This window comes from Archocentrus centrarchus, chromosome 5 (genome assembly GCF_007364275.1).
Source record: "Archocentrus centrarchus isolate MPI-CPG fArcCen1 chromosome 5, fArcCen1, whole genome shotgun sequence".
In the NCBI taxonomy this organism is placed as follows: Eukaryota; Metazoa; Chordata; class Actinopteri; order Cichliformes; family Cichlidae; genus Archocentrus; species Archocentrus centrarchus.
In genome coordinates, this window is record NC_044350.1 from 13,706,768 (window position 1) to 13,724,468 (window position 17,701).

Consider the following 17,701-nt stretch of genomic DNA (forward strand, 5'->3'; position numbering starts at 1 on the left):
TTAGCCTCGCAGCTTCAGTCTGTTCATGTATAAAGTGTACAGTGCTGTGCAAAAGTCTTAAGCCAACCGTCCTGTCAAGAAACGATTTTTAAGGAATGGAAACGGGGAGAAAAGGCTGAGGTATGCCAAATTACACAGGCTGCTGTTACTAGCAGCCTGTTGCAAAAACTTGGAATTTTTTCCCATTTCTTTAGTTGAGTCTATGAAAAAGGCCAAAGGTAACATGCATAAAATAGCCTGTCAAAATTATTATTATTATTATTTTTGCATCAAAAAGATGTAAATAACTATTAGTTGAAAACTTGGGACATCTTGGCAGGTGTGTCCTTAAAAAATTTTGAGGAAACTGGACAAGTGGAAGACAAAAGAAGTAGCAGAGCTAAAATCTAGCCACAGAAATTGTTGTTAGAATTGTACAAACTCTGTTTTTGTCTTATATGCTGTATTTCTATGTATGTTTGCATATGTTTCAATAATGTGCTGCATCTATCTCCATTTTCCTAGCAAACTATAAATGAATGAGTGGATTCTCAAGACTTTTGCTTAGTACTGTGTGTATGAGTGCATATTTGAAACCAACCTTGAAGGCTTGTGAGTCACAGATGGTGTCTTCAATTAGCTTATGGCTATACAGTATTTGATTAAATCTTTAGCAACAACTAGACATATAATGTGAAAATGGAAAGTTTGACAGCCAATAAGGAGGATGGGAAGCCGCAAACATTCATTTCTGTGCCTCCTTGAGATCTGCAGTCATGTTAGTATGGGTGATACACAATTTGTTATACCCTGGACTCCAGATAAAGTCACTTGACCAGGCAAACAGCAGGATTTGTGCTGCCAGATAGGAAGTAATAAAACTGGTGAGCACATGTCACCAGGAACCCTCACTGAATGCAATGACAGCAATATTTTATAAATACATCCAAAATATCCCAGCCAGGCAGTTATTGCTGAATGAGTTTATGATGTGTTATTACAGTGGGGGCCTTTAAGAAGGTCATCATTATTGATAAGCCTAAATGCTTGTTTAATTTGTTATTTGGAGGTGTCCATTCTTTATAAGGACTTCCCTGCAGTTTGTTCATGTTTTGCCCCTGATTGCGTCACAAACCAAGCAATTAAAAATTACAAGCCATCCTCTCTCAGGGCTGAACATCACAGGTCTGGCTGACTGCAGTTACGTTAATTATCACCGACCGCAGCAAATTGCTTTTTTAAATGTTGTGCCATTAGCAAACATCAAAGACAGTTCCTTGGACTGATGGAAGACATGCCTTTGTACAGTGCCTTGCGAAAGTATTCGGCCCCCTTGAACTTTTCAACCTTTTGCCACATGTCAGGCTTCAAACATAAAGATATAAAATTTTAATTTTTGTGAAGAATCAACAACAAGTGGGACACAATCGTGAAGTGGAATGAAATTTATTGGATGTGTCAAACTTTTTTAACAAATAAAAAACTGAAAAGTGGGGCGTGTAATATTATTCGGTCCCTTTACTTTCAGTGCAGCAAACTCACTCCAGAAGTTCAGTGAGGATCTCTGAATGATCCAATGTTGTTCCAAATGACTGATGATGATAAATAGAATCCACCTGTGTGTAATCAAGTCTCCGTATAAATGCACCTGCTCTGTGATAATCTCAGGGTTTTGTTCAAAGCACAGAGAGCATCATGAAGACCAAGGAACACACCAGGCAGGTCCGAGATACTGTTGTGGAGAAGTTCAAAGCCGGATTTGGATACAAAAAGATTTCCCAAGCTTTAAACATCAAGCAGCACTGTGCAAGCAATCATATTGAAATGGAAGGAGTATCAGACCACTGCAAATCTACCAAGACCCGGCCGTCCCTCTAAACTTACATCTCAAACAAGGAGAAGACTGATCAGAGATGCAGCCAAGAGGCCCATGATCATGTTGTCCATAGGACAACAATCAGTCGTACACTGCACAAATCTGGCCTTTACGGAAGAGTGGCAAGAAGAAAGCCATTTCTCAAAGATATCCATAAAAAGTCTCATTTTAAAGTTTGCCACAAACCACCTGGGAGACACACCAAACATGTGGAAGAAGGTGCTCTGGTCAGATGAAATCAAAATCGAACTGTTTGGCCACAACGCAAAACGATATGTTTGGCGTAAAAGCAACACAGCTCATCACCCTGAACACACCATCCCCACTGTCAAATATGGTGGTGGCAGCATCATGGTTTGGGCCTGCTTTTCGTCAGCAGGTACAGGGAAGGTGGTCAAAATTGATGGGAAGATGGATGGGGCCAAATACAGGACCATTCTGGAAGAAAACCTGTTGGAGTCTGCAAGAGACCTGAGACTGGGACAGAGATTTATCTTCCAACAAGACAATGATCCAAAACATAAAGCCAAATCTACAATGGAATGGTTCATAAATAAACGTATCCAGGTGTTGGAATGGCCAAGTCAAAGTCCAGACCTGAATCTAATTGAGAATCTGTGGAAAGAGCTGAAGACTGCTGTTCACAAATGCTCTCCATCCAACCTCACTGAGCTTGAGCTGTTTTGCAAGGAAGAATGGGCAAGAATTTCAGTCTCTCGATGTGCAAAACTGATAGAGACATACCCCAAGTGACTTGCAGCTGTAATTGCAGCAAAAGGTGGCGCTACAAAGTATTAACGCAAGGGGGCCGAATAATATTGCACGCCCCACTTTTCAGTTTTTTATTTGTTAAAAAAGTTTGACACATCCAATAAATTTCATTCCACTTCACAATTGTGTCCCACGTGTTGTTGATTCTTCACAAAAAATTAAAATTTTATACCTTTGTTTGAAGCCTGAAATGTGGCAAAAGGTTGAAAAGTTCAAGGGGGCTGAATACTTTCGCAAGGCACTGTAGCTTATGCACCAATATGAGCTTATGATTCATTTGTCAACAGGTAACCCCTCCCAGTCCACTTCACTGCACTACATGAACCCCTACCAGCTGAATGCTTACGCCATGGCCTTGAAAGCTGTTGGGGAGATCATTCAGGACTATGACAGTGACAAGATGTTCCCCGCTCTAGGCTTTGGTGCCAAACTGCCGCCCGATTGGCGGGTGTCACACGAGTTCCCACTGGTGAATCTTCATCACCTCATACTACTTTTGACTGACTTCAGCTGATTTTAAAAGAAATGTTTTGATTTAGCAATTTTAGCCTAATAGTTTCCCACTTTGAAAACAAATGCTGTAAATATTTTTTGTGTTTATTCTACTTTATGGATTTTGAGCTTTACATACTAATAATGAATAATTTAATCTTAGTAGTGAACTTGGATAAAGATCTTGCTTCAGTTTTGACCCTTTTTATGCTTTTCAGAATGGAAATATTGAAAATCCGTACTGCAATGGTATTGAAGGCATCTTAGAGGCATACCATCAGAGTCTGAAAACAGTGCAGCTGTATGGGCCAACTAACTTTGCTCCTGTGGTGAACCATGTTGCCAGGTGAGAGATCCATGCAAGCTGGTGAACAGCCAAACAAACGAATGGACAAAAACGCAACAGATGCTGTTTTGTTCATTTTAAAAAATTGTAGAGACACATTTTGGGGCTTTCCATGTAAGTTAAATGTTTGCGAAAAGAAAAGTGGAGATAAAAATGAGTTTTTACATACAAATTCAAAGTTCCATTTCAGATTCTCTATTTATGATCCTCTCTTTTTTTAATAGCAGTCATTTTTGTTTCATCCCTGTGGATTTCTTCTTGTGGCAACTTTTTGTGCTTCTAGTTCTGTTAATATGATTTATACATTATTTATACTCTAATGCTAAAAACACAGTAATAAAAACTCTACAACTCAGATAGATTAACTGAGAAATTTATTTTTAAAACAATTTATATGCAAAGAGACCAACAGACTGTGTAAAAGTCTTCTGGGTGTCTCAGATAGAATCAGCTGTTGTGGAAATTATTGGCATACATAGCGAGATTATCTGTTCTTTATTACATTGAGTTAAAACAAATAAAGCAAAACAACTTTAACATTTTTGACTACTGGTCTTATTTGGCCTTATTCTTACACAGCACTTTTCTACGCTATTTGGGCACTCAGTGTGCTTTATGTAACATGCCTCACACACACACACACACACACACACACACACACACACACACACACACACACACACACACACACACACACACACACACAAACACACACACACACACACACACACACACTTTTATCTAACACTTTTATCACATTTCAAACACATTAACACTTGTGCCTAAGGATGCTTTGGCACGCAGACTGGAGCAGCCAGGAATTGAACCATCATCCTTCCGATTAGTAGATGAACTGGTCTACCTCCTGACTTCTCTGTCTGTGCTTTTCTGACCTTCTGCTTCATAATAAACAGCATGTGATGTGCTTCAATACGAATCCTGATTGGCTCACAGCAGTTGAAAGCGCACACATACAGTATAGCCAGTGAAATAAATGACCAACAGGCCAAGTCACATATTGACCTATAACTGACAGAATTCTCTGTCATTTTCCCTCCTCCACTGTTACATTCCTTGAGCCATATCCAAACAATTATCCATCTGATTACACCGATGCTCTAATTAAAAATGTAACTCTGATAAAAAGGTGTCACACTTTTTTAAACTGTGGCCCTCAGCCATTGCTGTTAGGAAGGCACAGCCAGTTGGTATTTAGCATTTGAATAAGTGAGCTCATATATAAAGAGATGTTTAACAAAGAAATTAATCAAATGGTGAAAGAAGGCTTTGTTTTAAATCAGTTTGATCTAATTAATCACTGTGTTCTCATGGGGTATTTAATTGAGTGTTATCTGAAATACAACAATGACGAAGAACATCTTTTATTGAATTTTCATGTAGTGAGTGCTTGATAATACATCCACTGTCATCAGTTTTTTCCCTCATAGATGTTTAGATAAATTCATTAATAAGTCTTGAAGTCAAATTTGCTTCTGTATTAAAACAGATAACACGGCATCCTGTAATCATTGCTTCTGTCTGTGTATGCAGATATGCGGCGGCAGTGCAGGACGGCTCTCAGTATTTTGTGCTCCTCATCATCACAGACGGTGTCATTTCAGACATGGCCCAGACCAAAGAGGCGATTGTAAACGTAAGAATGGGAAAGTGGGGGAGACATAATATTTCCTGGACTATAAAAGGCTAGATTCACCCACCCAAAATGCCATTGTTTTGGCATTAATCAGGTCACCTTTCAACTCAGTGATGCTGTGTAGGAAAGACTTTCACTCAAGATGTAGGCTAAACGCCATTATTTAAGTAATAATTTGTCATTTAAGAACATTCAAAACACTGTCATATTCCTGTGCTCAACTACAAACAGAAGGTGATTTATCCAAAATCTGTGCTCTACCTACTAGTATGTGTAACAGTCATTTATCACCATACTCAGTATTTCCTATGCCCTATGCTTAGAGGGGCAGTGTGCAATTCTTTCATTTCAGCAATTAGAGTATTCACTGTTTTCTGCTGTCAGTAACAGTACTAGCACTAGTGCTTCTGTCCTCTGCTCCCTGTTTCACCATAACTGTGCATTTATATATTTGTGTGGGCAGAGGGGAACATGGAATGGAACAGAGCATACAGATTTAGTGAAGAAATAATTTCTTGAATTGCCAACAGCTCATTTCTATCGGTGCTAAGATCAGGAAGGCCAGCACTAGCAGCTGAAACATGTTTGTCTTCGTACAATCTTGTAGCAGTTAAGACCAAAGTGCAAAATGTTTTTTTTGTTTTTTTTTAAACTTGAGTTGATTTCAGGGAGAATTATGTGGTTAAGTGTGCCTGGCAAACTCAAGATTACAGCAAGAGAGCCCTGCAAACTGTTTCCTGTCTTCAAGCTACAACGAGCTAATCAACTTTTGGTGCTAACTTTTTGTGAAAGGTATCAGTCATCAGCTAAAAAGCCAAACATCATTTGTTGCAAAATACCAAACAATTTCCCAAGTCTACTGAATGAGAACACTGCACATAGCTCTGTTGCTCAGTATCTTATTGTGTCTGACCAAGTGTCAGCGGCATTTATTCAGTTGATCTTTTTAGCACTTATAAAAACATGTCTCCGATCAGCTCTACCATGCCCTTAGTCAAAAATATGTAGCCTGAATTTCTTTTTCTTTGTGGTTGTCTCTTCAGTCCATAGACAAACACTCTGATTTCATAATGCTCTTCATAAAGCTCTTCTGCAGTATGTAAAGCAAAATGACTGGAATATCAGCTTTAAGTAACTCACATTTTTGTTCTGTAATTACATGTCTAGAGACGTTCTTTGTTGTATTATCATGAACGATACATTTAATTGCAGTACCATAAGGTATTCCCTTCCTATGGACTATTAATAAATATGAGATTTGAAAAGAAGATGTTGCATCAGCAAGGGCATCCAGCATAAAAATCTGCCAAATCAAATATGCGGAGGTACCCGCTGTGGCAGCCCCTTGTGAATTTGACAGCAGCTGAAAGTAGCTGATTTATACTGCCTCAGTAAATAAAGCAACACAGCATTGTGTATTATTCCTCAGAGCTTTCTCCCCAAAACTTGTCCTCACCCTTTTCTTTCCCCAGCTTTAAACAGTAGGTGGCTGCTGTTCTCCCCTTTTCCTTTTCCTCAGTCTCTTCTTCTTTTTTCCACTCCTCCTCAGCCTGTCACAGGCACAGAACACCCAGCAGACTGGATTTAAAGGGAATTTGCGACTGTTAGTCAAAACATTAGAACAGCCACACCTTCCTTTTAAGATCTTGCCTGCTGCTCTATCACACTACCTCCACCTCTTCTGATCTACTGATGCTTGCCACTTCTGCTGCTTGCCTTTTTACCCTCCATGGATCCTGGGCGAGGGAGGACACATGTGCAGAGGTTATATAAGACTTTCTCCTACATTTTCACATGTCAAGAAAGACCTAAGAAACAGAGTGAGAGGAAGTGAGCTTATATCTGTACATATGTACTGGAGTGTGATGTTTGCAGTATGTTTGGTTAACATGTGGACTTGTGGACATGTGGCTTATCATATGGGTTTATCAGTCACAACTGATTCTGCTACATTAAAGAAATCCACCTGTCAATCACGCAGCAGCCCCCTCCTCTACTCATGACTTGGGTTGCTCTGCTGCCTCATTTCCTTTACCTCTGTGGAATCATGAGACTCCCTCGCTCACACATACAAAGACCTACTGTCTTGCTCCATCTTTTTCCCACTCAGAGATCTAAAACTCTTTGTCTTCATCTGCACCCTCCATACTTCTGTCACCTCATTCAGACTATAGAAAAAATAAATCCTCTGCTGCCTTTGATTTCCTTCCTTTCTCATCTTCTACTTGTTATCTGTCGGTGCTTTGTGCTTTGTGCTTTGTCTCTTATCAGTGTAGGGACCCAGCAAAAGCACTTCACTTCACAACCATTTAACCTCCATTCGTTTTGCACTGTTGGGAAATGGGATGCTTGTTGATGTGAAATCAAATTTTTGGTGCAGAGAAATAGGCACTCTTGAAAGAAAACTGAAGTTATGTAGATATGGGTGCACTTCTTAAGTTAATTATCCTTCCTAAATTTAAGGACATAATTTGAGTGACTGCTGTATCTTTATTTATAGTATAACCAGTAAGGTTATTAACACTGTCCATTGCTTTTTCCGATGATACTTAAAGAATTCAAATTCTGGTAGTAACAGTTGTTGAATATGTCATAACCCTATTAGTAAGAGTATGTCATGATCTGCATAATAAACAGCTGTGTGTTATATTCCAAACCTTAAATTTTTCTCACTACACCTGTAAATCTATAATCTTACATCACACAATTGCTGTTTACAATGATGGTCAGATTTATTACTCAGAATTCAGTCACTTTTGAACAAATGGGTCTTTTTTTTCAATCTACCTCTTTTCTCTGTAATTAAGGGAATCTTAAACAAATAATTATCTTACTATAATTACTGTAGCGTATATACACTGTTCAAAAAAATAAATTAATTAAAGGAACACCTTGAAAACACATCAGATCTCAATGGGGAAAAAATCATGCTGCATATCTATACAGATTGTTTGATGGAAATGAACATTATCAACTTACAGAGGGATGAATTTAATGACACTTTCAAAATCAAGGTGAAATTTCATCGCATCAACTCAAAATAGTACTCTGTAGTTTGTTTGGCCTTCACGTGCTTGTATGCATGCCTAGCAACACCGTGGCATGCTCCTAATTAGATGACGGCTGGGGTCCTGGGGGATCTACTTCCAGATCTGGACCAGGGCATCACTGAACTCCTGGACAGTCTGAGGTGAAAGCTGGCAATGTCAGATAGACTGAAACGTAATGTCCCAGAGGTGTTCTATTGGATTTATTTCAGGTGAGTGTGGGGGCCAGTCAATGGTATTAATTCCTTCGTCCTCCAGGATGCCTGTATACTCTCACTACAAGATGCTGGGAATTGTCATACACCAAAAAGAACCCAGGACCCACCGCACCAGCATAGACTGACAGTGGGTTTGAGGATTTCATCCCAGTACCTAATTGCAGTCAGGGTGCTGTTGCTGCCTCTCATCTGTGAAAAGCACAGGGTGCCAGTGGTGGACCTGCCAATTCTGGTATTCTATGACAAATGCCAATCAGGCTCCACAATGCCAGGCAGTGAGTGCAGGGGCCACTAGAGGATGTTTGGTGAGAGAAATTCCCACCAGTGGCCTGCTGGAGGTTATTTTGTAGAGCTCTGGCAGTGTTCATCCTGTTCCTCCTTGCACAAAAGCGTGGGGTGTAAGGACCTTCTATGGCCCTGTCCAGCTCTCCTAGAGTAACTTCCTGTCTCCTGGAATCTTCTCCATCTTCTCCGTGCTGGAATACACAGCAATCCTTCTGGTAATGGCAAGTATTGATGTGCCATCCTGAAGGAGCTCGACTACTTGTTCAACCTCTGTAGGTTCCAGACATTGCCTCATTATACCAGTAGTCACACTGACCCTAGCCAAATGCAGAACTACTGAAATCAAGAGACCTAGAGCTCCTCTGTCGAATGTTTTCTTGTAAGATATGTAATTGGAATTGGAATGGAAACTAATATGGGTGTAGGTCAACCATGACTGAGCTGATACTTTACAGATTTCAAAAATTTGTAAAAAGTTTCAGAATAATTTGCTAAAAAATCATGAAGACAATTGATGTTAAACACCAATGTACAGAATTTTTTGAAAATTTGTAAAATTTGTAAAACTAAATGTCAAAAATCAGAAATTTATCTGCAGCATTTTGTAAAGATTTGCCTAATTAATACTTGCAGCAAAAAGATTCAGCCAATAAATAAGGGAGACACTGAAGTTGAACAAGAACATATTGTTTATCTACAAAATTTCAAGAAATTTGTTTAAAAAAAAAGGAAAAAAAGAAAATTTGAAAATAGAACATTTGTCTCCAGCAATTTGCAACATTTGCACATTAAATATTCATACCAAGTTTCAATAGAGTTGGCCTAGGAATAAGGGATTAAAGGTAAACATCAATGTACAGTATTTCTCAAAAATTTTGAAAATTCATTAAAAAAAAATCAAAAAAGTCAAAAACTGAAAATCTGTGTCCCAGCAAACAAACTTGTCTCTTGACCTTTGCCTTAAAAAAAGAAAAAAAAGAAATTGAAACAGCATCATCTGTTTTAGTTTTACTTTGTGCATTTAGTATCAATGTGAAATGATGCGAATGTGGAATGACGACAAATGACTTATTTCTACACTTCTTTATGCAACAAAAGGCTCACTTTTCTCCTTTAAAGCTGTCATTTATTTAAACAGATGAGTACATCTGTTGTAGTTTCGTGGTTCAGATTTTATTGTTGGAGCGGTGAATGCAGTCTGCTGTCATTAGTATTGGGGAAATCACATTTGGCTAATGATGATGTCTTTGACAGTATTTAAAGTATCCAAATCTGCCACTTTTTCATCTTTAACAATCCTGTCTAAAAAATAGTGATGTCTACGTCATGACTTAGAGCTTGTCATACATCTGTAAAACAGCTTTTAACTACTTTTTGCTCATTATTTTCATTTTTGTGAGCCCTTCCAAAACTTCTAAAAACATAATCCTGCTGACACCCGACACCTCAAAGTTTGCACTGTACTGAAAGACAGCCAGAGATTAGGCCAACTGGTAAAGACACCATTTAGCAGCATTGTTCATCTGAGCGTGATCCCTGCAAATCACTCGGCATAAACTTCGCTTAGGTAACTGTATGCGAGGAAGTTTTACTTTTCTGAGCATACTTTTGCAACATGATAAGAGCAAAATTGTAATATAAAATTATTCATTACGCTGTCAAAAAATTGAAAATCTGTCTCTCCTAATTTGTAGAGTCTTACCCAAAGAGTATTTGTGCCACGTTTTAGAATATTTCAAATAGAAATGGCCAAGGAGTAGTGAATTTAGCAAAAAGTTAACAGACGATGGACGACAGATGGCTCGGTATCAGCTCAGCCCTGCTGATTGTTGTCTTTGACGACAGCAGAGCTAAAAACTGTCAGAAAGAGCCTGTCCTTAAAAAAAACAACCTCAGGTTGTTTTGATAGTTTATGACCAATAACTACATGCTGGTATGAGAGGCAAAGATGCATGTAGGAATTCTCACTTTGGAAACACTCATATGGGAAGAAATGACTGATAATGCCATTTGAATCAGAGGACATATTAATCAGATGAGGAGGGAAAATATCAGTGGCCTGCACCTGTAAAATCATTCATGTTTTGGGGGTTGTGTCATTGTTACATCTGTTAATTTCATTAACACCAAAGCAGCTTAAACTGATTAACAACCCCCTCTGCTACTTAACTGACCAGAACAATATCCCAGAAGTTTAATTGGCTTGATGCTACTGTATACACTGATTAAAATTTTTTATTATGAATCCCTTTTGATATGCACATTCATCATCCTCCTGTGAATGCGATGCTACGTTCTCTTGCTTATGACACATGAAACATACGTCGCCTGAAAGTAGCATAACTTTCTTTTTTTAATTTTCTTAAAGTTACCACTAAATATGGAATGAAGAATTTGAAGAATTTCTCCTGCTAGTAGTAGTAGTATTAATAGTAGTAATAAGAAATAAATACACTTAATGGTTAGTGATGGGGATAAAAATGAGCTATAGGCCTGACCTACATGTTTTGTGGCAGAAGTTCCCCATAATGTAGGTACGTTTGCAAATGTAGTGTCTTCCAGTCACAGTCACCATGATGGGGTTGCTTTATTGAGATCAGTACACTTGAAATATAAAGAATAGTTTTGGGGAAGATCTGATTACATTTAACCACATCCTTCTCAATTCAATCTTTCAAGGTGTTTTGTTTAGTAATTGGCTGATCTAGTTTTGAATACAGAATATACTCTGATAATTCAGAGGTAATGTCTGCACTCTCTGATGATTGCTTTATTTTTAAGTCCTCACTCTGCGCTTCTGCTGCCCTAAGATTTCCTCTGAGCTGACGTCTGAGGCAGCCACTGTGATACAGTCAAGTAACATAATTGACCACTAAATAAGATCATTTATTATTCCAAACATATATCCATGAAGCTCTTTTATGTTCATATGTGTAATTGCATGAGCATACACTCATCAAAGCATGCACATGCCTGGCATTTGGATTTAAGAAGCACACACAAAGTGAAGTTACAAGTTTTGACTGACACTTTGTTTTGTTGTCTCATTAGACTGGATCTCTGCTGCAAAACAGGGTGACAGGAGGACTGCGAAAGTGGGGCATGGTGGATTGCCAGGTTATTTTTAGTGGCATTTGATGTTCAGATGTGTGTGCATGTCTCTGGTGGCGCACACACTCGCAGATATCTGCGAGTGTGAGTGGGAGGACAGGCACTGACAGGAGTCGTGTTGAACACTGATAATCGCGTTGATGTGATGTGGCTGAAGTACTGAGGACACAAACTGCTCTCATCCCTGTGGGAATAAGAGGTTGCCTGATTTGCCACAGTACATTTGTCTTGTGCCAGAAAGTTTAACCCTCTTGATGTGACTGCTTTGTGAAAATACGTGACTCCAGAAAACTTTATTAGACATAACAGAAGCTTTTGCATTGAGCATTTATGGGGTCATTCCTGTGTAGAGGACCCTTCTAGACATTAACACATGAAGTACATCGATTGGAATATTAATTTGTCTGCTATTTATTTCTACACTTTTAGTTATATAAAGCATCTGCTTGATTGGCACTCATTTTATGAAAACACGTATTATTCCAGGGGAATGTCTACTGTTATATATATCTACTGTTGAAATGTTTTGCAACAAATTAAAACTAAATCATTTCAAAACAATGGTCATGAATACTTAATGTCATGAAAAGGGCAGTAAATTAAAAAAAAAAATATTGTGGAATAAATTTGAGGCCAATAGGATGTCATGCTAGAGCAAGACGGTGGTGCAGTGGATAAACTGTCACCTCACAGCAGTGAGGTTCTAGGTTCAAAGTTCCCGGTTGTCTGCAGCCTTTTTTTTTGTACAGTTTATATTTTCTACCTGGGACTCTCTCGATTGCTTTGGTTTACTCATTAGTCTAAAGACATGCGAGTTAACTGGTGATTCTAAAATTGGCCACAAAATCTGTGGTCAAAGTGCATAGATAAAATGATGCATGACTTATTAAACGTGGCATGTAGTATAAAGCGCATTAAGTGGCCAACGAGAAAAGTACTAAATAAATGGCAGTTTATTTCCTAGTGCCTCAAACCTTTGGACTGCATGCTGCATGTGTTTATATCTCAGCTGGATGAAGTTTACTTTTAAAGATTTCAAGATTATAAGTAATGAAAAGAGCAAAATACCAGCAAATGTAATGACAGTTCCACAAATTCCACTTGTATTTTGTGGCTCAGTTTGCAGCTTGTGCAATGATGTGCACATTAATTGTAGTAGACAAGAAACACACCCACAGACAATATCTCACACAGACTGTGTAAATTACAGCACAGTGAGAAATAATTTAGGAAATGTAGCCGCACCATATCATTTGCTGTTCTTTTCATTTATTTTCCATCTAAAGTCTGTGCTGATATTTTCCGCAGTATCGAGACCAACTGCACGTGACTTGAGTCCTCAGTTGTGGCCTGGGAGTGGCTGGGTGGGTGAATGAGGATGGTTGCTGTAGTGACTCACTTGGCACCTCCTCCCTCTCCCGCTTCTCCTGGCTCATAAATGCAACCATCCAGCTGTTTCCCTTTAGCCTCAGCCAGCTTCATATTTTCATAGTTCTTTTCCACATCCATCCAGGTGGCAAATTCCAACATAAACTTCAACTGATATTTGTGTGAAACTAGAAAACAGCTAATTTTCAATTGTTTTTAGCTATTAAAACAGCATGACATAATTAGTCTGGCATTTCAGATGACACTACTAGTGTTTTCAGTTAGATAATCTCCATTCCTCTGTCTGATAACCAGTATTTAATGGTCCAGTGCAGACTGAAGTCCCTGCATAAGAACTGGGATGCATTTACACGACAGATAATTTGATTCATAAACATCAAATGTCGACAGTATGTATGGAATAAGTTTAAGAAACATATTGTTTTACATTAGCATCTCATTTAATAAACCTTTCTGACTTCTTGCCTCTGTCTCCCCCTACTCTCTCTCAAAGTCTGTTCTTACCTAAAGGTCATTTAGCTAGTTAAAGGTTGATATAGGCCATTTGTGCTGCTGCAATCTACTGCATGTAGATGAGCGTGTAACTGGTATAATGCCATTATGTCACAGTAATGGGCACAAGAGGTTAGTGGTAATGGTGACAAGCTGTGTGAACAATTTGGGAAAAAAAGAAAAGAAATGTGAAGATGTGAATGACATCTGCTTAGAGACAAAAAAATTCACTTGTTCCCTTTCTATGTTTCTACAGGGTGCCAAGCTTCCTATGTCAATCATCATAGTTGGAGTGGGTCAGGCTGAGTTTGACGGTATGCTAACTTTAAAATTTTAAATGCAGAAAGACTGCAATTATAAAACATCCCACAGGCACCTATAAGCTGTAAAAAAAAAAAAAAAAAAAAAAAAAAAAAAAAAAATATATATATATATATATATATATATATATATATATATATAAGCTTCACTTAACTTCTGGGGTTATTTTCTAATATTTTATAACATCTATTTTAGTCAAATTCAAGGATGAACATATTAAAATATCAAATTAGTTAAAAGTCTATAACAGATTTTTGGGAGCAAAAATGTCCCATAACCCGTAATCCCTACATCCATCCATTCATACCACAAAGAACAGACCTAAATGCAAGACGCATGAACAGAGCTAACTCGAACAGCTTTTTATTGCTGGAGATTTACAAAATACAAAGAACTCAAAATACAATAACAGAATCTCAACCAAGGCTTAACTAAAGATGAAATGACAAGCCTGGGCGATAAAGGGAGAAAACACTAAACTAAGGAACACACAGCTAGGTGGGGAAACTCAGACAATGACACAACAAAGAACTGAGAGAAACTGACGCTTAAATACACACAAGGAAATTAGGGAAAGTGGAAACAACAGGGAACAACAGGTGAAACAAATGAAACTAATAACACAGAGGAAGCAAAACTGAACACAAGACTGTCCAAATAAAACAGGAAGTAACTAAACATGGTACATGCAGACTTGACCCATATGGAGACTGGCACACAGAGGGAACCTAAACACCAAACACAAGAAAACAACGGGAAGAGAACTAAACACAAAAAGACAGACACAGGTACAAGACACGGGGAAGACAGGAACAAAGGGAAACTAGAATAACACTAATAACTTTAACCAAAAACAGAATACAAAACAAACAGACTCTAAACTGTAAGGAAAAAACTAAGAAACACAACCAGCAAAACAACAGAACTTCACAGGAAACCCAAAAAGACTGGGCCAACAGCCCAGGACCACGACACATAGCTGTGTTACATACTCTGTTATATGCACTGTAGGCAACAGAGTTAGAGTTGTTCTGCTGGACAAACTATGTGATGACATATATTTCTGAATTACCTTTTGTATTATATTCTGGAGTAAAAAAAAACAAACAAATTATATGGAACACTGTTATATCTGTGAAACAGGCTACATCAGCCAATAAAATCATCCAACTGATGCATCAGTCATGCTCCACAAATTGAGATTTTAATTCACCTCACAGTCTGTTACAATAAGAGCTAGTCCTAACCTCTCTGGCACCAATTCTGAGACATACCAGAGAGAAAATTACTGTACAAACTCATTTGTCTCAGTAGAGAAGGGAATGCGGAGGTGGATGCAGGCATAATTGTAGAAGAAATGGCTGGGGTTAATTGCTGGGTTTGCAGTATTTAATGGTGATGATTCTAAATTGCACAGGCTATATTAAAGGACTTATTAGTTGATTAGACATGCAAAAAAGACCAACTACAGCTGTGCCGCTTGACATCTTTTTACTATTACTACAAAAAATGTGATTTTTATATTTTTCATCTCCGCTTATCCAATTCAGGGTTGGGGGGGCTGGAGCCTATCTCAAATGGATGGATGAATTTTTATCATGTGTGATAAACCTTTGGTGTAGCAACCTTTTGTAGTAAAGGCAGTTGTCTTTAACACGTTTTCACACTCTGTGTGTGTGCATGCTTGTGTGTAAACTTGTCTTTCAGCTATGGTGGAACTGGATGGTGATGACATCAGGATCTCATCCCGAGGGAAACTAGCAGAGCGAGACATAGTTCAGGTGACTGCACTTTACACCATGCAACAAAGTTTGACTGTATTCACTGCAGGCACTAAGACCAGAATCAGTGCGGGGTGCAAGGTCACAGAATTTAGTATACGGAAAAACTTCTGTCAGCACCCACAAATGAGGGCAAGCATTAAAGAAACAACAAAAAAGATATGTATGGTTTCCATCATTGTATTGCAAACACAACACTGAATTACATCACCCCCATGAATCATGACTAAAAGGGAAAAAAGTCTTTAAGAGTACTTTATCAAACTCTAGTGGGAAAAGATGTCTTTTTTTTTTCTGGTTCATTCATTCTCCTAAGGGAAACCATATCAGAGGATTAGTGACGGATGAGCATCCTAAAGCTCGCAGGATCCTGCAAATCAAATGTTGACTAACATAAGGGCTTAAACGTGAGCCTCAGGGATTTCTCTATTCATTGTCCCACCCTGCTCTACAAACCTACTTGTGTACAGTGTCAAAAAGTATTAGGAGATTTCCATGAATCACAACAGGACTCCAAAAACCCTGGATGGCATTACGTCAGCCAGACAGAAACCAAATGTTCTCTAATACAATTTGCCACATTCTGTATCCACATACTGTAAATATTAATTTACTGTCATATCAAATCATTTTTATGTGTGTTGTTTTCCCTCAGTTTGTTCCTTTCAGAGATTATATGGACCGGACAGGTAACCATGTGTTAAGCATGGCACGGCTTGCTAAAGATGTGCTAGCAGAGATCCCTGACCAGTTCATCTCTTACATGAAGAGCCGGGGGATCAAACCCAACCCGGCGCCACCTCCATACACACCACCAGGACACACACATCACCACACTCAGATCTGAGGCTGTCCTCTTTGGCTTTTCACTGAGGACTGACACTAAGCAGCAGCTTCTCAGAGTCCAGTGGGAACTCTCTGCCTCCTGTTTTTGTTTGTTTTTTGGTGCAAATGGGAGAAGGGGCACCATGAAACGGGTGTTGAATTTTGTGCTGTACCTCCAATGACTATTGGAGTAATACTTTTTGTTTTCCTGTAATTTATTCCTCTGTTTGGTTTCTCTTGAAGAGAGACTACAACCCTTTCAGGACTCGTGGGTAAAAGCCTTTGAGGCAGTGACTGTTTCATGTCAAATATGACAGCAGGTTGGTTAAAAACGATCATGTTGTGGTTAAAACTTGTGCCTGTTTGTGGTTGTTTCTCTAAGTGTATCAGGACACGTGAACTTTAAACTAAACCTTGCTCGTCAGTCACTGGTGTGGCCTAATACGGTGATATTTTTAGGCACCTTTTCCCTTCTGGAACAAGTTTTTATATTTGGGATCATTTCTGTATCTGCTGATGCAACCATTATGAAGGAGGAAAAACTGCAAGAGTGTCGTTTACAGTTTATTACCTTGAAGATTAATCAGGCTTGTCATACCATGACGTGTCACCTCCTGTCCTTCAGAGATTTGTTGAGTAAATGTTTATAAGAGCATGTCATATAAGAGTTTAAGACACATATTCCAGTATTTATTCTCAAATGTTATTCGGAGTGGCATGGACCTTTGATAGACTGTTTAAATATCATTAAAATGTATCCATTTTGAAATGGTCAACAATTATTTTTAGTTATCACGAACAAAAAGCACAACCTGAAACCTGACTACACAAGTACAAGAATTATGAAGATACAAGGTCGATCCCACTTAATCACTCTGAGTGCTGCTATTCATTGTGGTTGAAGAAAGTAGAATTGAAATATTTTTGGCACTTCAATCAATTTAAAGTATTGCTGGATAGAGGTGCATAGTAGGTTCTACATACAACAGTTTTAATACTAAGGCTTTTCCACCACAGGGGATGTTGCACATGAAGTGCATTAACTACAAACTGCAAAAAGTTGGGAAGCTGTGTAAAATGCCTATAAAAGCAGAATGCAGTAATTTAGAAAGCA

General features: G+C 38.5%; 1 protein-coding gene across 1 annotated transcript in view; it reads left to right on the forward strand.

Moving 5' to 3' along the window:
* The window catches only part of cpne5b (copine Vb), a 130,836-nt gene extending 113,462 nt beyond the window's left edge, over window positions 1-17,374 (forward strand). The window contains exons 15-20 of the mRNA XM_030729135.1: window positions 2,914-3,095; window positions 3,337-3,464; window positions 5,016-5,118; window positions 13,917-13,974; window positions 15,689-15,762; window positions 16,418-17,374. Coding sequence (XP_030584995.1) covers window positions 2,914-3,095; window positions 3,337-3,464; window positions 5,016-5,118; window positions 13,917-13,974; window positions 15,689-15,762; window positions 16,418-16,609 — 737 coding nt within the window. The 3' untranslated portion in view covers window positions 16,610-17,374. The remainder of the gene's footprint in view (window positions 1-2,913; window positions 3,096-3,336; window positions 3,465-5,015; window positions 5,119-13,916; window positions 13,975-15,688; window positions 15,763-16,417) is intronic.
* The last annotated feature ends 327 nt before the right edge of the window (window positions 17,375-17,701 follow it).